The following is a 24,262-nucleotide window of genomic DNA, read 5'->3' on the forward strand; positions in this document are numbered from 1 at the left end:
ATTATTATTATTATTATTATTATTATTATTATTATACCCCGCCCATCTGACTGAGCTTCCTCAGCCACTCTGGGCGGCTTCCAATCAAGTGTTAAAAACAATACAGCATTAAATATTAAAAACTTCCCTAAACAGAGGTTAGAGAATCCAGTCCGTGTTCTTCTGGGTTGCAGTTCAACAGGTTCTGGAGGAGTTCCAGTCCAGGTTTTATAGACAGCTCAGGAACTCTGGATCCTAGCCCAACCCCCTGCAATGCAAGAATCTCAACTAAAGCATCCATGACAGATGGCCACCCAACCTCTGCTTTAAAACCTGCAAGGAAGAAGAGCCCACCACCTTCCAAGGGAGTCTGTTCCGCTGTCAAACAGCTCTGTCAGAAAGTTCTTCCTGATGTTTAGTCAGAATCTCTTCTTAGTTACTTGAAATTTCCTGTTACTTGAAGCCATTTTTCAGTTATTACCCTCCAATGCAGGAGAAAGCAAGCTTGCTCCATCTTCCATGTGACAAACCTTGAGATATTTGAAGATGGCTATCATATCTCCTCTCAGTCTCCCCTCTTTCAGACTAAACATACCCAACTCCCTCAACCATTCCTCATAAGGCTTGGTTTCCAGACCCTTGATCATCTTGGTTGCAATCCTCTACACACGTTCCAACTTCTCAATATCCTTCTTAAATTGTGGCACCCAGAACTGGACACGGTATTCCAGGAGTGGTCTGAGCAAGGCAGAATACAGAGGGATTATTACTTACCTTGGCCTAGACACTTTACTTCTGTTGATGCAGCCTAGAATAGCATTAGCTTTTTTGCAGTTTCATCACACTGTTGACTTATGTTAAATTTGTGGTCTACGAAGACCCCTAGATCCTTTCCACATTTACTACTGACAAGCCAGGTGCCCCCATCTTAGATTTGTGCATCTGGTTCTTGCTGCCTAAGTGCAGAACATTACATTTGTCCCTATTGAAATTCACAACTGGATTTTCTCCCTCTCTCCTCCTTCTGCGTGCCCCCTAAAGAGTACATTTTACAATGTTCAGTTCTGATACATCCACTGGGCATTTCAGTTCCAAATTTTGAAGGCTGTGTGTTAGGTAGCTCAATTGGACTGGTTAGAAGCCGTCTTTTCTTCACTAACTATGCCACATGAGAACGCTACCTTTATTTTGAGGCAGAAGAAATGCAGCCCTTTGTTTCTTGTCCTTATTGTTCCTTAGTTCTTTTTCTGGCCTTTTTTACTGTCAACCTACTCACAGAAATATCAAGTGGAAGCTAAGGTTAGAAATCGAGACAGTTCACGCCAAAACAAATCAGTTCCTGTTAGAGTCAAAAGTTGATTCCTGTTGTTATATTGTCCCTTCTCACTAAATTGATTTGATTTATTTACTAAATCCCTCCCTGTTCAAAGAATCTTGTGAATTGTAGGGGAACATAAAACAATAGCCTTCAGAATTGAATTTAGGCCACCCAATTGAAGATCACAATTGAGATCTCTGCTCACTTACAGGAGGCCTCATCCTCTGGTGACACTGGAAGTGCTGTAGAGATCTTGGTCTATTTATTCATATTTGGTGGGAATGCCCACATGTTAAAAACCTTTGGAAGTATTTGGAGTCTTCTCCATTATATCCACAATTACAGGCCAACCCCTTTCTCCAAATCCTGCCTTAGCCCTACTACCCAGAGAACTGGTAGGCTTCTTACTAACTACACCACAATTAGCGATAGCTCGACAATGGAAGAATCAGACAGAAATACCCCCGATCATATGGGAAAATAATATCTGGGATGCAGCAATGTCTGAGTGTCTCACAAGACACAGAAGGGGAATTAAAGGCATAACAAATAGAGACACCCTCCAAGAAAGGTGGAGCCCTTTTCTCAACTGTGTCAATGGCCAAAATCCAAAACCTCATTATACCAACAGCTTAACATTCTCAGTGGAGAGGTTACATTAAGTGATATGTTTGAATGTTGAATATGTAAGTTTATGTCAATGGATAAAACAAACACCATTAGATGTACTGCTGGGTAAGTGTTTAATAGTTCTTGCATTGGCATTGGCATTTGTTTAAAAACAAAAACAAGGGACGCGGGTGGTGCTGTGGGTTAAACCACAGAGCCTAGGGATTGCCAATCAGAAGGTTGGCGGTTCGAATCCCCACAACGGGGTGAGCTCCCGTTGCTCGGTCCCTGCTCCTGCCAACCTAGCAGTTTGAAAGCACATCAAAGTACAAGTAGATAAATAGGTGGGAAGGTAAATGGCATTTCCGTGCGCTGCTCTGGTTCGCCAAAAGCGGCTTAGTCATGCTGGCCACATGACCTGGAAGCTGTACGCCGGCTTCCTTGGCCAATAAAGCGAGATGAGCGCCGCAACCCCAGAGTCAGCCACGACTGGACCTAATGGTCAGGGGTCCCTTTACCTTTAAAAACAAAAACATTTTTTTAAAAAAAAACAATAGCCTTGCGGAAGAACTTGGTGGCGACTGCAAAACCTGTTCACCACCCTATAGACTTGTGTGTAGCCCATCTTGTGTTCCATCAATAGTCTCCTGGAGGCACATTACACAAGCAATGAAAAGAAGTTGAGTTCTTGAGAAGCGGTCTTATTTCCCACATACCATAGGTTCACTGTTGACCTTTAATTTGCATTAGCACACTGTACATTTGTGATGATGCCCAGAACTCCTTTGCCTGCCTTTGTCTTTCCCTATAGTTATTAGGAGTGAACCATATTCATGTACATTTCCAAACAAAAGGGAGCCAGACTACCGCATGATGAAACTTCATTATGGCCAACTCATTTTTCCCCTTTTAGTTTTGAAGCGCAAGGTCGGGGAGGGGGGTTAGTTTTAGTTGTTTCTTAACTGGATGACAGATTTTGTTCTAATTAATCTAGAGCACTGTGTATAGAAACGACTGCAAAAGCAAACATGTCTATTAACAGAAAAGCAGTGATTACTGCTTGGCTTTCAGCCAGTAACTCTACATAAGCAATGAACTGATGCCTGAAACTGTCTTGGTGCCATATGGGTTCTGCTGTAGCAATGAATTGGATCCAACGCAAGGTTAAGATGTGTCAGATTTAACGGGGGTTTAATTGATACTGGTAAAGAAACTCTAAATAAAGAAACAGTGTGCGTGAGGGAGCTATTAGAAACAAGCTGCATGCTAGCCTCTCTTCCTTAGTTTGTGGGCAACAAAACATTCACTCCGACATCTAAAGGAGTTTCCAAACTCTTTACTTCTTTCGGTTCAATTCAGTCGAAGACAAACAAAACAAAAACAAAAACAAAACAGCAATAATAATACTTCAGGATAACAAGTTTACCTGCATTTAATTGGCACTGAATGGGAACTCTAATCGGATTCATGCTAATAGGCTTTGGGCACTGTTATGGAGACTTCAGCCATTTTGCCAGAAAACGAAATAAAATAAACATAGTGTGTTGAGACCCAGAGTACTCCCAGAGTACTCCAAGCTCTCTGCCTCTGGCTGCGGTCAGTCGGAAACTTCAAAAGGTTCACAAGCCAGGCATCTGCTGTTGAGTATCATCCTCAGCCTCAGAATCACCTCTCAACAGGGCCAGGATCCAAAGAGCTGCTTAGTATCATGCAAATAAAGGAATGGATGGCTCCCTGAACAGGAACACTTCTGTTGTTGTTGTTGTTTAGTCGTTTAGTCGTGTCCGACTCTTCGTGACCCCATGAACCAGCGCACACCAGGCACTCCTGTCTTCCACTGCCTCCCGCAGTTTGGTCAGACTCATGCTGGTAGCTTCGAGAGCACTATCCAACCATCTCGTCCTCTGTCGTCCCCTTCTCCTTGTGCCCTCCATCTTTCCCAACATCAGAGTCTTTTCCAGGGAGTCTTCTCTTCTCATGAGGTGGCCAAAGTATTGGAGCCTCAGCTTCACAATCCGTCCTTCCAGTGAGCACTCAGGGCTGATTTCCTTAAGAATGGATAGGTTTGATCTTCTGCAGTCCATGGGACTCTCAAGAGTCTCCTCCAGCACCATAATTCAAAAGCATCAATTCTTTGGCGATCAGCCTTCTTTATGGTCCAGCTCTCACTTCCATACATCACTACTGGGAAAACCATAGCTTTAACTATACGGACCTTTGTTGATAAGGTGATGTCTCTGCTTTTTAAGATGCTGTCTAGGTTTGTCATTTCTTTTCTCCCAAGAAGCAGGCGCCTTTTAATTTCGTGGCTGCTGTCACCATCTGCAGTGATCACACTTCTGTTAAGAGGCGACAATGCACAACATTTTGTTTTAGGTGCCCCTTGCGAGTTCTATAATTCAGGTCAACATTATGTGAAGCGCCATTTCATCAATTTTAACTTAAACCCAGAGCCTTCCCATTTCACTGGATGGCAGACAGTTCCTATAATTTCCGTTAATAAATTAATTTCCCTTCATTTACTGCCACCCTATTTTTAAACCAGGCATGGTGGGTGGATGCTGCATCCTTCCAGAGTTTCCAAAACTTAGGTCGCTCCAGCTGCTTTTGGACTGAACACTGGTCCTCATAGCTAGGGATGATGGGAGTTGTAGTCCAAAAACAGCTGGAGGCCCAAGTTTGGGAAACCCTGCTATAGACGATGTTGGACTATAACTCCCATTGTCCGTGGCTATGCTGGCTGAAGTTGATGAAAGTTGGAGTACACCAACATATGGACAGCTGAAAGCTACCCACCTCTGTTCTAAACTCTCACAGTAATACACACACACCCTTAAACTAAAAAGTTCTTCACAGCACCAAATGATCATCAAGCATGTGAGAACGAGGCAGTCCTATCAGACTGCAAAAGCGGGAGAGAAGAGGAAGGGGGCAATTCCACTGGCTGTGCTGAGAAACCAGCAAGATTTGGCTCTTCCTCAGTTGTCACCTAGCAGCAGCCGGTCTACTAGGCTATCTCATCAGTACGGAGCTGTAACTTTAAGAACTGGTCCCTGGCTTTGTTTCCTTCCTCCTGCCTCCCCATCCCTTTCCCCTTCAGTGCCACATCTTTTAGATTGTCAACCTGAGTAATTGATACGTAAGTCGATTTGGGAGGTTTTGCACTGAAGGGGAAATGCTTTAAATAAACGAACAAACATGTACCTGCAAGCATTGCTGCAGCCAAAGTCTTACAACAAGGTATTCTTTTTAATACCCATGTGCAAAGACAGAGCTAAGAGAGATGCAGTGGAATCTCGTATGTGTCTATTCAGAAGTAAGCCCCACTAATTTCAGTACAACTCACTCCCTAGTAAGTAAATTTAGGATTGCAGCCTTGTAATACAAGCTCTTTCCACTGCAATAAAAGGAGATGCATCAGAGAAGAGGGAAAGCGTTAGGTGAGATCACTGTCTCTTTTTCAAGTTCATCCCCTGAAGGAGCAAAAATTTTTTTAACACTGCATCACAAGAAAAAATAAATACAATGCTTTGGGGTAGGGATCAAAAGTGGTGGGCTTTTTCCTTAACAAAATACATACAAGTATTTTTTTAAATAAAAAAAATTAACATATTTCTGTCTGGGGATTTTTGGACTATGAATCCATTCAACTGCCTCACAGCCCTCCTGCTAAAATAGAACGCTACGTGCTGTTATCAAATATATATAATTACAGGGAGAGATATGAGGGCAAGGAGACGGAAGCTTATTAACCAAGTCTCTTTCTTTGTTAAACTACCTTAGTACCATGCTTTTATTAGCTATCTCCATTATTTAAGTAGCAAGAACACCTTGAAATGTGAATTTCTTCAGTAATTGCTGTTCTGCTCCTTCCTGAATCTGTACTATTAAAGTCAGCATTTGCAGCCAGAAGTTTAGATTTACATTCCTTACTCATGTAAGCTAACCCTATATTCACGATACACACACACACACACACACACACACACACACATATCATAACCTGATGTTCCTCGCCTTGCAATAGGGTAATACCTTGACCTACCAACTTTTATGAGTATGTTCTATTATTTTTAATGTTTTGCCAATCTCTGCTTATTTCTCTGTAATTCATGCACTTTCCTTCATGGAGTTTTCATGAAGTTAAAATTCTTTTCTGCCTGTGGGGGTGGATTACTCAATCAGGGTTTGTGCAATAAAATAAAAAAAAGCTGTAATACAGCAACATTCACCCCCCTGTTTCTCTGAGCACAGTGCATCAAAGTAGAACATATTTAGGCAGAGCAACCATAGCAGCCTTTTCTACAGAGAGGATAACTGTTCTGGGAAAGGAGGGGGGAGAGAGAAGAAAAGTTTTATTTATGTATGGAGTCATCAATGAACAGAGCAGTCCAGAGATATAGACACATTTGTGGTGTACATGATCATTTCTTTTGTTCCACTGCCACTAACGCCTCTAGTTAAATGGGCTTTGCAGGTTTTGAGCTATTACCAAACGCTGCAAAACCTGTTAGGATCAAGATCTGAGAGAGAGAGGAAAAAGAGCATGCCATGAATAACTTGCAACTGTCTGGGAAATAAAAGCTATTGTCTGCCTCTGCCCACAACATCCAAACATTTCTTATATATACTAAGTTCACACAAGCACAAATGCAAATAAGGCACACACACAAATCTCGTGGATTACAAATCACCCAAGGAATCATTTACTACCGTAGTGTTAATGTGCCATCCTTTGAAACCAGCTGCTGAATTTTCTTTCTTGCTGTCCTTTCGAACAACAAATATGTTGGAGAGGCAAGATTGCCATGTTATTGCCAATCCTGTAAGACATAGCCTTGTACACTGGAAATCAGTATGGAACACTGCACTCCTGTAACTTTTTACAGCCTTTAAATTGCCAGCCTTCTGACTACATTTCTTCAAACAATATTGCCATCTGAGTGATATCAATCAAACCGTACTGCCCTTTGATGTCAGGACTCACAGAGTCAGCCCACTTGACTGAATTCTGATTACCTCTGTATTCAGAGGAAAATAAATGTGATTTGAAAGAGAGATCCTAGCCAGGGTTTGTGAGTATTTAATAAAAGCAGTACTGATTGGGAGGAGAATAATGCCTAAAATATTATATTGGGAAGCTCAGGCATTTCTATAGGGAAGTTTCTTTGTCAGGTGATGTATTAGGAGGCTCTTCCTGAATTTCTGCAGCTTCTAGCCATAGAGCATCAAGACGATAATAAAAATGAAGCAATTTAGCTTCTGGTTTCAGTTTTGATCTGATAGGAATTGAACCACCTTATAAATCTTCAACATGCTACTGGTTCTCCTGGGGAAGAGCTTGACTCACTATCCAGCCTTTACAATACTTTCGTCCTATACTCTGATAGCTTAGATTCAATCACCCGTATATATTTTTTCCTTCAGCTGAGCATTTGTTGGAGCATGGCTCAAAGATAGGCAGCCCAGTCCCATGATAAAACTTGAAGCCTCGAACATGTGCTTCGCAACTTAGAGTGCTGCGATAGTTTTGCAAAGTCATGTTCAGAGTTAGCATCATAAATGATCGTATTAACTGCAAATATGATAGATGAAAGACAGATATTAATTAAAATTTATATGCCACCCATCTGACTGGGATGCACCAGCCACTCTCCCTACAAAATATTAAACACTCAGTAAAATAACATCAACCATTAAAAACTTCCCTGAACAGCGCTGTCTTCAGATGTCTTCTAAAACTCAAATAGTTGTTTGTCTCCTTAACTTTTGATGGGAGGGCATTCCACTGGACGGGTGACACTACCGAGAAGGCCCTCTGCCTGGTTCCTTGTAGCTTCACATCTTGCAGTGAGGGAACCTCCAGAAGGTCCTCAGAGCTGCACACCTCAATGTTCGGGCAATGGAGGTGGAGATGCTCCTTCAGATATACAGGGTCACAGCCATTTAGGGCTTTAAAGGTCAACACCAACACTTTGAATTGGGCTCAGAAACATACTGGGAGACAATGTAGATCTTTTAAGACTGGTGTTACATGGTTCCGGGTGGCTGCTCCCAGTCTGCATTCTGGATTAGCTGTAGTTTCCAGGTCACCTTCAAAGGTGACATACAGTGCATCGCAGTAGTCCAAGCGGGAGATAACCAGAGCATGTACCACTCTGGCAAGACAGTGCCCAGGCAGGTAGGATTTCAGCCGGCATACCAGAAGAGCTGGTAGACAGCCGCCCTGGACATAGAATTAGCCTTCACCTCCATGGATCCAGACAAGTCTCATTTGGTCTAGTCCTGCAACTTCACCTGTCTTTAAAACCAGCCTCATATAGCAATAACCTCACCTGAAAATAATTAGGGGATAACTGGGGGCAAGTTTGTATCATGATCATCTTCATCATCTTTAGCGCTATCTATATATGTGTCTCAAGGTGATGGACACAACGTAATAAAAACAGCTAAAAACAATTATTTTTTGTTTATTAAAATTATATACCTCCCTTCATCCGAGAATCACAAGATGGTTTACAGTACAAAAACGCAATAGTGATTAGCATAATTAAAAATGGCACAGCAAATTAATCGAAAAACAATAAAAGGAGCCACCCATGGCAGAGGCCTCTTCACCTGTCTGAGAAATCTTGTGAGAACAAAAAATGTCTTCAATTGTTTCTGGAAAGTGCAGATAGAGAGCACCTGTCATAACTCAACAGGGCAGCCACACTAAAAGGCCTGCTCTGAGTGACTGTGGATATTTCTGGAACTTTTAAGGTTAAATTGTGGCCTATTGGGTATATAATGGATAGGCAGCCTTTCAAGCCTTTCAAGTCTTCAGAAAAAGTTGGAATCAGCCCAAGGTGGTGAAAGGCCCTCTTTTTCATCACCACTACCTGAGTATCCAATCAAGCATTAAAATGGGGCCTGCACTGCCAAAGGGCGGGGGGGGGGACTAATTTTTAAAATTTGTTGTGTTGCTCAGTCAACAACAAATATGCTTAAAGTTCTTTTTTTATAAGATATTTATTAAAATTTTCAAAGTATTACAAAGTAAAAATAAAAAAGTTTAAAAAAATACAAAATAAAAATGGTTAAAAACAACTCATTCTTTCCATTACTTATTTTTCATTAGCTTATTTCCCGGACCTCCTCACGCCTCCCTTTTTGTATTCCAGTTCAGTTTGTTGGTTCAGCAAATCCTTACCCTCTTTGTTTATCCTAATCATTAATCTTAAAATATTGTAACGTTAAATTTTTGCCTATTAATAATCCATTTTTCATATTCCCTTATAGTATTACAGCTGAAAACCACTTAATTTCTATCCAACATCATTCTAACATTCATTAATTTTACAATATTTCTGTAGATAGTCTTTAAATTTCTTCCAATCTTCTTCCACCGACTCTTCTCCCTGGTCTCGGATTCTGCCAGTCATTTCCGCCAGTTCCATGTAGTCCATCACCTTCATCTGCCATTCTTCCAGGGTGGGTAGATCTTGTGTCTTCCAATACTTTGCAATGAGTATTCTTGCTGCTGTTGTGGCATACATAAAAAAAGTTCTGTCCTTCTTTGGCACCAATTGGCCGACTATGCCTAGGAGAAAGGCCTCTGGTTTCTTCAAGAAGGTATATTTAAATACCTTTTTCAGTTCATTATATATCATCTCCCAGAAAGCCTTAATCCTTGGGCCAAATATGCTTAAAGTTCTTTCCTACTGATGGACTACAGAAGAGAATAAGAAACATTTCAGCAAAGAGCTATGAACTTATGCACAAGGCAACTTAAATCCAGCTGACTTTGGGATGTAATCCGTTTAACGGTGTGCTGGGTTGCAGCCAAAGCCATTTGGAAGCCAGAAGTAATATCAAGTTAAATTCATTATGCAATAGGAACGGTGAATATTTACCATCTTTGCTCAAGAGAATCAATACCTGAGCGTTTTAAAGAAAATATTGATGGTTTCAGAAACTCGCCAGCAGCTGGCTATATTTGAGCTGCCTCTACAATGTATATCTGGGGTATATCATGGGGGCCGCAGACATCCCCTTTGTTGGTGTGTGCAAATTCTCATTCTGAAAGTATGGCCCAGAGGAAAAAAGTTTGAGAACCACAGTCTTAGAAGATCGGTTCTTGGTTTATTTATGTTCTTCCTAGTGATAAGGAAACTATTTCTAAATCTAGCTCTTTCTGCTGTATGGGCATGGAAACTCAAGCAAATACTCCACCCCCACGACCCACAGCTAGAGAAAGTGTACTATACTGGCATTCCAATGTTATGTACAGGGATGTGGTACATAGGGGGTGGGGGTGTATGATATGACCATTCAGTCATGTGGGAGTCTGGAGTGTTACAGGGTTGTCCCCTCGCCTTCTGTTGGTGAGAACTAGTCCTAAAGTTTGGTTATACTGGTTTGATTGTAAATCAAGCAAAAAATGTCAAACCCTAATTGCAAGTAATCACAAGCGAGTGGGATGTCAAAAGGGAGGACAGTCTGGCATCTATTTGACAAGGCAGGAGACGAGGCAGTTGACAAAGGTTGTGTACTAGTCATTGGCTCCTTCTTGTGTTGTGGGCAGCGTAGGCGGGTGGAGAGTTAGCTAAAAAGAGCAGGGAAAAGACAGTACAAAGTACATGAGAAGGTACAAAATAGACTGCAAAGTGAGATGGAAGGGAATTATCTGGTCCTGTTTATTCACAATGGTTGATAGCCACCCTGCGCACAAAGGAAGAGGCAGAAATAAAATGTTCAAAATTAAGAAAATAAACCACTCGCTTGTTACTATTGATCCTGACCTGGCCGCTGAATGTTCATTTAGCTACTGTCATATAGCCAGTCTTCAAATTCTCCTTTCTTGGTGTAATTAACTTTTCTTTAAGCCAGCCCAGGTCACACAGGCTGATTAAAATGTAGCTGTCATCTCAGTACTTTTCTGATGAGTTTTCAAAAAGTTTTTTTTCTCTCTCTCTCTCTCGTTGCATTCTCCCTTCACCAGGGCTGGTAATAACAGGACATTTTCTGATACACCACTGCAGATTAACTCCACCCCTAGATGGCTCATTTTTCTAGGACTGACATATGTCAAAAGGTATCTTGAAATCCCCCCCAAACCCTTTTTTCTTTTTGGCAGTCAGCAAATGTATCTCTGTCCCCTTCTGAGCTACCTCCCATGCCTCCCAGCATACAGAATTAATTTCAATCAAATCCATCTTCACCATTGGTGTAACTGTGCTTTTCCCTCCCTTAAAGGACATTCCTCCCAAAACAATCAACTCATCCCTGATATGAGTTAGGAGAATGATGACTAGAATGGCTTAAAGCGGGGGTGGACGGGACGACCACCAACTTGTTTTTAATTTCAGGCTTCTAAAGGTATCACTGTATCTTCAAGAACCGTTTTCTCTTTTCTATCTAAATTAATCATTTGTCTGTCGCTCTTCCAGAAGGAGACGACATTTTATGAACTTTCTGAGCTTCAGCTTCTGCCTTCGCGTCTATTAATTTCCTGTCGACGCATCACCTGGCAAGTAGAGTTGCACGTATTAGTGGTGCCATACTACTAATGGATTAGGAAGCAAACACATGTTGTTTGTTTTTTAGCTCAGGCGTTGGCATGTGCAACCATTGGTTTTCTGTTCCAATCTACACTTCCACATTGTGTCGTGAAAACCAGGTAATTATTAATATAGGTCATGCATACCTTTATTTTCTTGTCCCATTGTGGACCGCAGTGATGGGGAACCTGTGGCCCTGCAGATTACAGGTCCCCTCATCTCTGGCTGTTGGCCATGCTGGCTGGGACTGATGGGAGATGGAGCCAAACAACATTTGGAGGGTGTCCCCAGCTTTCCCTCCCTGGTTGACCAGCTCCTTTCTGTCGTCTAATAAATAAAAAAATAAGGTGTATGGAAGAGAAAATAGTGCAGAGGCTGTTGCAAAAATGAATTGTAGGGATGTAGAAGAGATTCCACCTATTGAATGAAGTATCCAAGGACTTGTGAAGGGCTCTGGGCACTGCATAGACAGACATGAAACTAACACTAATGATCTAGAGACATTCTGATACAGATTAGAAAATCTATTCATTATGTCTGTTCCTGAACTCTAGTTCTTTATGTATCTGTATTCAGATTCCCATGTGGCAAAGCCCCCAGTTCTTCCCATTTTAGCGGTAATACAGTTTCTGAATAGCACCTGTTGTTATTTTAATTCACTCCTGTGATAGCGAGCTCTGAGAGAGACTTGGAAGGGGGCTTCCATTTTTCACTTGTAATGGAGATTCTCTTTCATGTATTTACTTGGTTGGGCTAGTGTGTGAGAGAGAGGGGGGACGTGGATGATCTTTTTCATTATCTAGGGTGTATTTTCCCACTATATGAGAGAGATCCCAACTCTATCAAATAATAAGATCTTGGATAAAGTTCAATAAGCCCTAAAGCTCCAGGGTGAGAAACTAAAGCTGCTTTAACAAACCCCACCTAAAGAAAATTAGACTAGTGCAACCATCGTATGCGCACACTCGTGGCAGTAGGTCCCATTGAACTCATTCGGAATTAAACAGGAGTGAGACTGCATTGGATCAGACTGCATGGAGAACCTCAGATGTGGCTTACTGAGCATGTACTCAATCCCACATTTCACCAGGGGTGTGTCACACACCTGAAAGAGGAAATTGTGCGGGCTGTATGTACAGTTACAAACAAAACCAAACACAGAGAAGAGTTTCAGAACTATTGACAGCATTGTCTGCCTTCATATTAATTATTCCGTCCTCTCAGTAAATAGGTTTGGGGAAATTCAAGGGCTCTGTGAGAATGCTTCTGAGCAGAGATGGCGAACCAGTGTTCCTCCAGACAGACTGTGCTAAACTATAGTTCTCTTCATTGATGTCAGGGACTGGACTGAGGAGGAATGGTGGCCTCCGTCCTCATGAACCCTCCCGAAAACAGGAGGACAGTATAGAGGCCATAGTTCGGAGGCTGCAGAGGGGAGAAGCTGGGGGATATTGGGAGAGGAACAGCGGGAAGAAGAAGCACCAGGGGAGAGACAGCTGACAGACTCAGTGTCTTTGGAAAGCATGCCAGACCCCCCCCCCAGGTCCCAGCAAGCATTGAGAGTAGTAGAACAGAAAGCTCAGAGGCAGAAAGCACAGTTCAGCCACTGCAGGGATGACGTATGATAGGAGAGATGGAGGGGGTGGGACTTTACTCAGAGCAACACCATTATCTGAGAGGCAGCATCATCCATCTATCTCTGTGAATTTTGAATAAAATTACATGGTAAGAACTTCTTGTTTTCCCATTTCTGGCTGCCAGCCATGAGGGAGGGGGTGTTACGATATAGAAGCAATGAGGCCGCGAGCTGGAAGCTTGAAAGCAAAACATCAATGGGAATGTTGGGACTGTTCCGTGGGAAACAGAGGGACAGTCTATTCACAGTGCGAAGCACCGGAATTAGCTCAGAGTGTAATATGAGCTGTACAGGAAGTACAGGAGGAGTTTGTCTCTCGGCTGCTGGAGTTTGAAGAGAGCAGATGTGTTTTTCTGTAACGCTGCAAAGACAGAAATAAATACATGTAAATACGTTTCTGTCTATCTCTTTCCCCTGCCCACAGGGGGGACAGGAAAGAGTGGTGTGTCCTTCTCACGCTGAGGAGGATCACCGATCGTGACCTCTGCCTGGATCCTGCCGGAGAATGCAGACAGGGAGGTCAACCGGTGATTCAAGCCGGGTGCCTGGAGAGTGGCCAGTTTCTCCTGATAATGGCTTGAATCCCAACAGGGGGATCACTGCCCGGACACTGAGATCCAGCACCGAGGGCCTTCTGGCGGTTCCCTCATTACGAGAAGTGAGGTTACAGGGAACCAGGCAGAGGGCCTTCTCGGAAGTGGCGCCCGCCCTGTGGAACACCCTCCCTTCAGATGTGGAGGAAATAAGCAGCTATCCTATCTTTAAAAGACATCTGAAGGCAGCCCTGTTTAGGGAAGTTTTTAATATTTAATGCTGTATTGTTTTTAACACTCGATTGGGAGCCGCCCAGAGTAGTGGGGAAACTCAGCCAGATGGGCGGGGTATAAATAATAAATTATTATTATTATTATTATTATTATTATTATTATTATTATTATTATTATTATTAGATTCCCTGAAGCCTGACAATTTCTGAATGGGATACATTGCTGAATGGGACTAATAGGACTTGGCATCCAACAAGGTCTGGAGGGCCACAGGTTCCCCCACCGCTGCTTTGAAGCACAAAGGAGGAAGGAGGAAGAATCAGGAACAACCTAGCATGGTTGGACCCAAGACCACATCCCAGCAGGCAACCCCCTACCAACCCCCTGGGCTTTCTGACCATCAGTTTCACTGCCCTGCTCTTTTTCCTTCCACACTCTTGGTAATTTTCATATGTAAAAACAACTTCAGCTCCAGTACAGGCTACAATAACTTTCCATTTTCAGACCTTCGTTCATGTAAGTCAGAGCTTCCTTCATGCCAAAGCACACTTTCTAGACTATATTTCTGTGTAGGACATGGTAGAGGGCCATGCCCCAGCCCTAGTTATACATTGGTAAACATGTCATTAAGGAGGGCTATTTAGGAGATTCTCCACGCCTCCCCAGGAGCTTCTGAAAAGCACTATATGGGAGTGGGGAGGGGCACCATTTTGAAATAACCTTGCAAAATGCCATCTGTAGCCCAGTGAAACGCTACAGTTACTCAACACTGATATGGCAGCTATCTCTTTTGCTGTCTCTTTGGAATTAGTTTGTGTTTTGTAGCTGGACATTTTAAAGATGATAAATGAATGAAGGGCATTTTTCTGTCACTGCTCAAAATGGGTTTGGGATATTTCCTGTCTACCCTTAAGTCTCTTTGATGGTCAGTCTCCAAACAGCTTATCTGTCTGGTTTTCAAACTAAACACAGGACTACTCTAGCACTCTGAGATTCTAACCTTGGTTATTACTTTCTTCTAGCCCCTTGACAGGTTTTGACTTCTGTTGCCCCCCTTGAGATTTCCTTTCACATTCCCCCCCCCCATGTTGAGTCATTTTTAAGCTTCTGAGCATTTGCTGAAGGTGAGGGGGGGGGGAATTATTACTGTCAATAACTGGCACCTAAAATCTGCTAAACACCAAAACCACACTTTCACATAATATGGAATGCATATGCCATGCCACTTGGGTAAATTTTCATAAACAAAAACTCAATGTGCATCCCAGATTCCCAGTGTACGAACAGTGCTGGTTCCAGTGGAGTTATGATAGCAGCAGACTTTGGCAATAAGGGTGAGATGTGCATTCAAAAATCATTCGAATCACCAACAAAAGTTATGAATTTAAATTCTTATATGCCAGTCTAGTACAATGATATCTGCATACTAACAATACCATTAATTCATTGCAGTGTATTTCTATACATATCTATACAGCTATGGAAAATCAGATTAATTGGGTAAAACCATTATTACAGTCGTTGTCATGGATATTTAAACATCTAGCCAATTTTTACAAAATCCACATGCCACACGTTATCCAGTGTCTGTTAAAAACATGCCAATTTTCAGTAATTTCAGGTATCACAATACGTTCTCAGAAAGTTGCAAGACCAGCAGTGTGGGTGATTATTTATTTCCTGTACACACTCTTGCATTACGTATTTCAAATATGCCATTTATCCTGAGAACAAATTGCTTCTCCTGTGGCCTCTGTTCCACAAAGTACTCCAGCGTTTTTCAGATTTTGCACCTTCAAGGAACCCATTCCACATCAAAGTAGCCTACAGTGAACCCCTCTGCATGTCTGCAGCTCTGGCCAAGTCTATTGGAAAGGCTTCGTCACATACCTGATGAACTGAGTGTGCAATCAACACTCTCCTGGGCCACTAAACACAAGGTATGATTGGTACTGATGGGCAAGCTGTCTTTCAGGTAAGCTTTCTCCCATTATTGATCTTTTCATTAAGGAACTCCTGATAAGCCTCTTTGCTCCCCAGAATACAGTTTGAAAACCATTGCAGAGCAATACTTGACACCAGTGGCTCGTAAACCTCTCCCCAACACTGAAGACCATTATTCTGGTTAGTTTTTCTTTGAAAACTAACCGGAATAATTTTCTTATTTTCTAGTCACCATGTGGAAGGACACTAGGGCTTCCGGATTACCTGTTTACTGACCTGATTTGTTTGCACAAAGTAGGTTAGACCATGTCAACTCTTTATTGAGCTTTCATTATGAAAGTTTGTGCCAGGAGTTTGTGTGATGTTGTGCCAAGCATGTGGCATTCCATACTTTGCAGGAATGTTGTGTCAAGCAGGTGCTGCCCCATACTTTTCGTTTTCCTGTCACTTTCTTTACTGCAAAAAGTCTGGTTTGGGGGGAGAAACATATGTGTTGCTGAAGTTCACCACATCAGCTTTAATTCCTGGGAAGCTGTCACACCAATACCAGATTAGTTAAACTGGAGTACAGGGTTCAAATCAAAGTGCTTTTGATGATCTTCAAAGCCCTAAATAATTTAGGTGCGAGTTATCTTAAGGGTGGCCTTCACCCATATCAATCTGCCCCACATCTTAAGATCTACAGTGGTACCTCAGGTTACATACACTTCAGGTTACATACGCTTCAGGTTACAGACTCTACTAACCCAGAAATAGTACCTCGGGTTAAGAACTTTGCTTCAGGATGAGAACAGAAATCGTGCTCCGGTGGCACAGCAGCAGCAGGAGGCCCCATAAGCTAAAGTGGTGCTTCAGGTTAAGAACAGTTTCAGGTTAAGTACGGACCTCCGGAACGAATTAAGTACTTAACCCAAGGTACCACTGTACTTTGGAGGCTCTATTGAGATACCTACCTTTAAAAACAGATTGGAAGATACACAGAACAGGGCCTTTTCAGTGGTGCCCCCTCCCCAATTGGCATTCAGTTCCAAATAAGATCAGGCACACCCCACCCCTTGTTAATTTTAAACAGCTCTTAAAACCTAAGTTTTCATCATAGCCCTTGAGGGCCAATTAAGCTCTATAAATATTAGGAGGGGTTTTCAGCCAGCTGAACTCTTCTTCTTTTTGAATGATATTCTTGTTAGATTTTATGGGTCTATATTCTACATCACCTGAGGGGGGGGTTGCCCAAAGAGCAATTGAAGAAATCACATCTATTGAAGAAATCAAATAAGTCAAATAAATAAAATCATGGTAAAAACCAGTTCCCTGAAGCGATCAGGGGAAAATAGTGTGCTTAGAAACAGAAGGTGTCTTAGACAGCTTTTGTAATGAAAGGAAGGAACACTGCGAAGCAGAATTAAGGCGGCTTTTAACCTTTTCCTGGCAAGGAGAGAATATGTGAAAGCTCCAAAGTTAACCATTCCCTCCCCAGCTGCAACCCTCCCAAATGTGCCTCCAAATATATATCAATGAAAGCTGTGTTGCTATGCAGCAGGAGGGGGGTTAGGGGAGCTCACAGTGCACAGGAAGGGAAGTGTTAATCATTCTCTCCCTTGCTGTGACCCTCCCCTTAAAAAATGTCATACAGCAATTAGATTTTAAATAAAACCTAGCTTTTAAGAAGCCAGGCTCTTGCCTCGGGGAGTGGGTCAGAGATGGCAACCCACAAAGTGAAAATTCCCCGTGTCTGCTCTGAACTACACCAAGGCTCTGGCTTGCTAATCCAGAGGTTGAATTGGGATACAATCGAGAATCTATATTTGAGAAGAGAAAGTTTTCTATATGCAGAAAAGCATGCCGTTTTGAAGCAACGGGTTGCATCCAATGAAGTTGTCCCATTAGCATAAGGGCTTTCTTTCCTTCTCCTCTCGGCAGGTCCCCCTACAATTTTGGGGGGTTCCTCAATCCTTCAGAGTGGATTTGGGGAAAGTGTAGGGGGCACAGAGATCCGAGGGAGAAGAAGTTCTGTTGTGCAGGAGAAGGCCCTTGCACTATAGGATGACTTTGCTGGATGCAACCCTCATTGTGTCAGAAGAACACATCCTAATAGCTTATAGAATCCCAAATATTTCCCTACCCTCAAAGCCACCTTCCTTTCATCACATTGTATCTTTGACTAGGTTAGAGACTATTATAAAAAAATAACAATTAGAAATTCATTTAAATAAATGATGAAACTATTGTCATTTCCCCTTGTGCAAACTATGCTGGTTTTAAAGGGAAAGAGGGGGTGCAATTTCTTTAAAATAAAAATGAAATCACTAGTAGGCCTAATCACATTAGTAAGGTAAAGGTAAAGGGACCCCTGACCATTAGGTCCAGTCGTGACCGACTCTAGGGTTGCGGCACTCATCTCGCTTTATTGGCCGAGGGAGCCGGCGTACAGCTTCCGGGTCATGTGGCCAGCATGACTAAGCCGCTTCTGGCGAACCAGAGCAGCACACGGAAACACCATTTACCTTCCCGCCGGAACGGTACTTATTTATCTACTTGCACTTTGACGTGCTTTCGAGCTGCTAGGTTGGCAGGAGCTGGGACAGAGCAACGGGAGCTCACCCCGTTGTGGGGAGTCGAACGGCCAACCTTCTAATCAGCAAGCCCTAGGCTCTGTGGTTTAACCCACAGCGCCACCCGTGCCCCAATCACATTAGTAAGGCTTTGCAAATTCTTCTCCACCATATTATTTCCATTATGACAAAAACTGATGAGTCAACGGAAAAGACTCATCATCACAAATGCTTGCTGGTGACAATCCCATCAATAACACGATGTCAGGGCTTGTGTTTTCTCTCTCATGCAAGGAAAACTCTACATACCCATCATTGAGAAGTGGACCCTTCCAGGGATAGTCCCAGATTTACAGAAGTTGTCCCGGTTTCTGATTTGATCCCAGAATGTCCTGCTGTTCCTTAAAGGTAAAGGGAACCCTGACCATTAGGTCCAGTCGTGACCGACTCTGGGGTTGCGCGCTCATCTCGCTCTATAGGCCAAGGGAGCCGGCATTTGTCCGCAGACAGCTTTGGGGTCATGTGGCCAGCATGACTAAGCCGCTTCTGATGAACCAGAGCAGCACACAGAAACGCCATTTACCATCCCGCCAAAGCGGTCCCTATTTATCTACTTGCACTTTGACGTGCTTTCGAACTGCTAGGTTGGCAGGAGCAGGGACTGAGCAACGGGAGCTCACCCCATCATGGGGATTCGAACCGCTGACCTTCTGATCGGCAAGTCCTAGGCTCTGTGGTTTAACCCGTGTCCCTGAGTGCTGTTCCTTAGGACATCCCTATTTTCATCCAAGAAATATTGGAGGGTATGCACATGCCACTAAAATAGTCAGAAGAATTAATAATAAGAGACCTGCAGATTCAGGAGGATGTGAAAATAATCAAGCTCTCACTGAGCAGCAGCAATGGAGAAACCTTAAAGGTTTTAGGCCTGAATCCTATATATGTATTACAATACAATTGATGGCCTTCCTTATTCATCATGCTGTTGAGAGGATGAAAGAGTGTGCACTTTCAAATTGTTCATTTAATTGGCATAGAAGCCTTGATCTATTTAAATGGTAACGTTATGAAAGAAGGGTTTATTATTAGCTAGCATGTTGTTCCAGTTACTTTTTCAGCTTTAGGTGCTTTTAGAAAGCCTTTTGAAAACCAAGGAAATGTTTCTCATGGTAGAACAGAGAACAGCTAAGCACAAAACCTGCATGTCTCTTTCATCGTAATCATGTGTACCCTTCTGAACACTCCATTTTATTATAATTATTTGTCAGCTCCTGATTATAAGTTATTTTATTTCTTACAAGATGCTGAGCCTATGCTGGACATACACAAGATATTGTACAACCGTTTGGATATATCTTTGATGTTTTTGTTGTGTTTTGAAGAAAGTTCTGCAAGTAAAGTTTGGAATAATATCTAATAGGTCTGGACAATGCTTTATTCCAAAAGGAATCAGTTTTTATGCATCCAGTTGCTTCAAGCTACACAATATTAATATCTGCAGTGTGTGTGTGTGTGTGTGTGTGTGTGTGTGTGTGTGTGTGTGTGTTGAACTGCCCTTAAATCTCTCTGACCATTTTGGAACCCAAAGGAGCAACACCAAATATCTCATGTCACTTCCAGTGAGGGACATTTAAATGGGCATATACATACAGAAGCGCACAGTTTTTGCTCAGTGCAAAGCTTTATCTTTTGTTTTTAGTCCTGCACCAGAGTCTATTCAAAAATATCCATTTGACTTCTGAATTTCAACCTTTGTTCCTGGCTTCCCTCATTATCCAGCTTGTCCTCACCAAATACTGTGACGAACTTGTGCTGTGATATAATAGGGTGCTTATTTTAAAAACAAAACATTGCATGTGGAATCTTTACAAGCTCTGCTAATAATGTTATGTTTCAGAAACTATTAATCATCCTACTTGACCCTATTTGTTCTGTACCTATGGGAAGTGATAGCCGATTACCACCACTTTGTTTTCCATCTGTGCTCTTTGATTACTTCACTAAAAGAAGAAAAAGATTAAAGTGATATAGTTTGTGCAGAACAAATATGCTGGTTAAAAGCAGGCATTTAGCAGCGGGGATGGAAATGCTGCCTGATAATCACCCAATACGAGTGCAGTGTAATGAAAATGCACAAGAGAGGTACCTTATTTTGGCTTCTTTCGGATTCCGGTGTGCATAGGGCATGCTAGTCTCTGTTAGTATAGTATCAGTTATTCCCATGTATATTAGATACCTGAATATAAATGAATCATAGAATGGTAGAATTTGAAGGGACCTTTGAGAGTCATCTATCTAATCCAACCCCCTGCAATGCAGGAATCTTCCCACATTCATCTCTGGCTGGGCTCGAACCACCAACCTTGTGGTTAACAGCCACAAGCACTGACCCATTGTGCCACCAGAGTATGGTCTTAACAGAAGGCAAAGCAGTCTTAAGGCTTAAAGCATTGTGTTTGCCACAGCAGCTGGGATCTGAAGGCCTGCTTAGGCGAAGTAAAAGCCTTGTGCTAGCATCATTTTTTTTTTTAATTTTAATCTGCTCTTTGGACAGCTGACCCCATGCGATGCAGGTGTAAGGGTAAGTAGTTGCAACAAATTTCATTGAATTGTTGTTGTTGTTGTTATATTTATATATATACCCCACACCCATCTGGCTGGGTTTCTCCAGCCATTCTGGGCAGCTACTAACAGAATATTAAAAACACGATAAAACATCAGCCATTAAAAACTTCCCCTTCAGATGTCTTCTAAAAGTCAAATAGTTGTTTATTTCCTTGACATCTGATGGGCGGGCATTCCACAGGGTGGGCGCCACTGCCTGGTTACCTGAAACCTCACTTCTCGCAGTGAGGGAACCGCCAGAAGGCCCCTGGCACTGAACCTCAGTGTCTGGGCTGAACGATGGGGGTGGAGATGCTCCTTCAGGTATACTGGGCTGAGGCCGTTTAGGGCTTTAAAGGTCAGCACCAACACTTTGAATTGTGCTCAGAAACATACTGGGAGCTAATGTAGGTCTTTAAGGCCTGCCCAAGACATTTTGGCACCTGAGGCAAACCCCAAAATGCCCTCCCAGCAGGAAAGGATAGGTGAAGATCTACATCAGGAACAAAGGGGGTCTGCTGTTAGCAGGACTTAGCTAATGCTGTGAAAGAACCTTTGATTTAGCAAAGCCATATTTGTTGTTTCATTGTTTCTGAGGATTTTAAAAAAGATGGTAGGGCAATAATGCAACAAGTAAGGTAATGCAGTCTGAATATGTTTTCAAGGTTTCGGGCGCAATGTGTATGTTACATACACATGGTATTCAAATAGATTTATGGTCATTAAAGCACTATATCTCTATGGATAATGAAGATAATCCTGAGTTGCAACCAAGAATGCCACATTTGTAACTTAACATGTTATCTGATAACCTATTAATTAGTCGTTACCACATATTGCTGATAGGTTGGGTTGTTGTTTTTTTCCTTATTCTCCGTGTATCAATGTATATATTAAGCATTGCATCATAAATTGGCTTTTTCAAGATATCACAACAGACAAAAAAGTATCATAGGAGCAATCCTATGAATAGGGAAAGAAGAAACCAAGAAAATTGCCTGACTCAGTGGAAATGAAGTAAAAGGGGGAAAAGAACCAGTCAGCACTATAATAGTTTTTGTCCATTCCACAATACAGCTGAGGGGAAGAAATGCTCCCTGCAAACACAAAGGGATGGCATACAAAAGAGATCCTTGCACACTAAGATATTATCAATAGCACCCTGGGGGAAAGAGGGGAAGGCAAATTAAATATATTCAGATTAATGTGAACAAGATGCTGCCTTTAAGAAAAGCTGGGTCTGTTGGAAACACTTTTCGACAGCTATCCTTGGCTCTCAAAACTCTTCCCTTCAGGAGATCCTTGGCTCCCCAAAGCATCTCAGTCTGCTGTTCACAACAGCTTACCTTCTCGTTTGATATTATCTAATGTAACCTAATTAAAGTTGCTCACCAATAAGCCGCACATTGAATTTTAGATGGTGCATTTTCTTCTGTGTTTTTGTATTTTCTAAGGCGCAAATATTCTTTGAACTGATAACTTTCCGCGACACTCCACCTTTGCAGCATCTGTGCTACTGACTCTCAAACTTTGGGATTGCTGAAACAACAAAATTAATCAATTTGAGCCGTGTGACTCAAATTGGGTCTACTAGACCCCAAGTTTCTAAGAAAATTCGCTTCTGGAGCCCCTACGGGATTAGGCGCCCTCAAGCTTAAGCCTCATTAGTTTCATCGTAGATTTGCCCAGGGCCTTCTTTCAGCTGGAACTCTCCGGAATGGCATTCTGGAACTCTCCGGGACTCACAGGATCTTTCCCTCTTCAGTAAAGGTCTCTCTTGGCAGGCAAACCCAACTGGTTCCTAAACAAAAGCCAAACCCCTGCAAAGCTTGCTTTAAAGGAGATCATAATGACTCTATCACACCATCTTCAAGTATCTGAAATGTTTATTGTCAGAACGCAGCCTCAGCAAGACAGCAGTCTTGAATTGCTGCAGATGCCAGGACTCATTCCAGAGAACAAACAAACGGCCGCTCTTTCAGCACTGTGTTTGGGGATAGCAAGAAGACTTGAGAAGTAACATCTCAGCATTCAGACACAAACCACTGAGAAATCCATCGCAAGCCTAACGCAGCCAGGTTGCGCTGGAGCTACCACAAAGAGGCACAATGGAAATATGATATAGGAGACCATCCAGCTCCATTAAAGTGGGTTTTGTCAATGGACTTCAGTGGGCATCGAAGGCAGAGGTGGGTCTAAGGCAGCACAACCATTTCCGTCCACACTGGGCGCTGAGCCAAAGGGGGGGTGCAACTATGACGTAGCGAATTGAGCAGAACGGAAGGCGGGAGGTGCCAAATGTTGGCCTCACACAGGATGCCGCTGAAATCTGAAAGGCCAAAGTCCGCCCCCTAGGCAGCCATAGTTGCTGATTTAAAAGCAAAGTCCAATGCAGTGCATTGTTGGATGGGAGCCACCAGCCTGCATGAATGTATCCAGAGATTTAGCAGCCGATGTAATTTTCTGAGCCTCAGCATTCATCCCTGGAAGCTCATCGCTTGAAATGAGATCACACACACACACACACCAGACCCACCCACCCCCCCCAAAAAAAACCCTTCATATAGCATTAAGGAGCTACACTGAAAGGCAATGTTTGTTTTGAAATAAAGATTACAACCTATACAGTGCTTCATAAATATTTGCATTGTATAATTGTTTCAGCAAATGAATTGGCAAGCCAAACCACACAAGGATGTTACTCTCTTTCCCCTATCCCCGCACCACCCCCATTACAAAGCAGAGACGCTGCAGAATTTTAATTAGTTTCTTTCTAAGCATCTGCGAGGTCTGGTCACTTTTTCCTTTCTTTCTTTTTTAACCACTGTATTGCAAAGATTAACTTTTCTTTCAAGGCTGCCTCTCTGTCGAATGTGATTACCCGTTTTTATAAATCTTCCCAACCCAATGAATACCTGTTAGTTAGCCAAAGGGGGGGGGAGGAGAAAGAAGGAAAGAGGGGGGCCTCGGTGACAGTTTTATGGTGTGAGTTGCAATTTTGTTTGTATTTATGTAATGCATTGTGCAGCCTATAATGTGCTTTAATGTGTTATTGTTTGAAAGAGGCTGAGTTCGGTGAGAGTTCTTGAGCGAGAGGGCAATAAAATTGGATCCCTTGTATCAAACTATCTGAGCTTCATTAAAGTTGTGCTTTCAATGGCCAGAGGCTGCCAGAAAGAGGGCAGGCTTCCTTTACTGTGCTATAGCTTGGCTTAGCGATACTAACATTAAAAAGAAAGAGCACACTCTAAACCAGCATTCCTCAAAGGTTATGAAATTACATTAACCGCGAAGCCTTTCTAAAATTTACT

The 24,262-nt window shown here is 42.5% G+C and overlaps 1 protein-coding gene across 1 annotated transcript in view; it reads right to left on the minus strand.

Moving 5' to 3' along the window:
• Positions 1-2,023: 2,023 nt before the first annotated feature.
• The window catches only part of LOC308586916 (uncharacterized protein), a 49,389-nt gene continuing 27,150 nt past the window's right edge, over positions 2,024-24,262 (minus strand). Inside the window, exons 5-6 of the mRNA XM_081194118.1 lie at positions 11,595-11,775; positions 2,024-4,245 (exon numbers count right to left, since the gene is read on the minus strand). Of these exons, the coding sequence (XP_081050244.1) occupies positions 11,597-11,775 (179 nt within the window). The 3' untranslated portion in view covers positions 2,024-4,245; positions 11,595-11,596. The remainder of the gene's footprint in view (positions 4,246-11,594; positions 11,776-24,262) is intronic.

Source organism: Podarcis bocagei (assembly GCF_964188305.1).
Source record: "Podarcis bocagei genome assembly, chromosome: 5".
In the NCBI taxonomy this organism is placed as follows: Eukaryota; Metazoa; Chordata; class Lepidosauria; order Squamata; family Lacertidae; genus Podarcis; species Podarcis bocagei.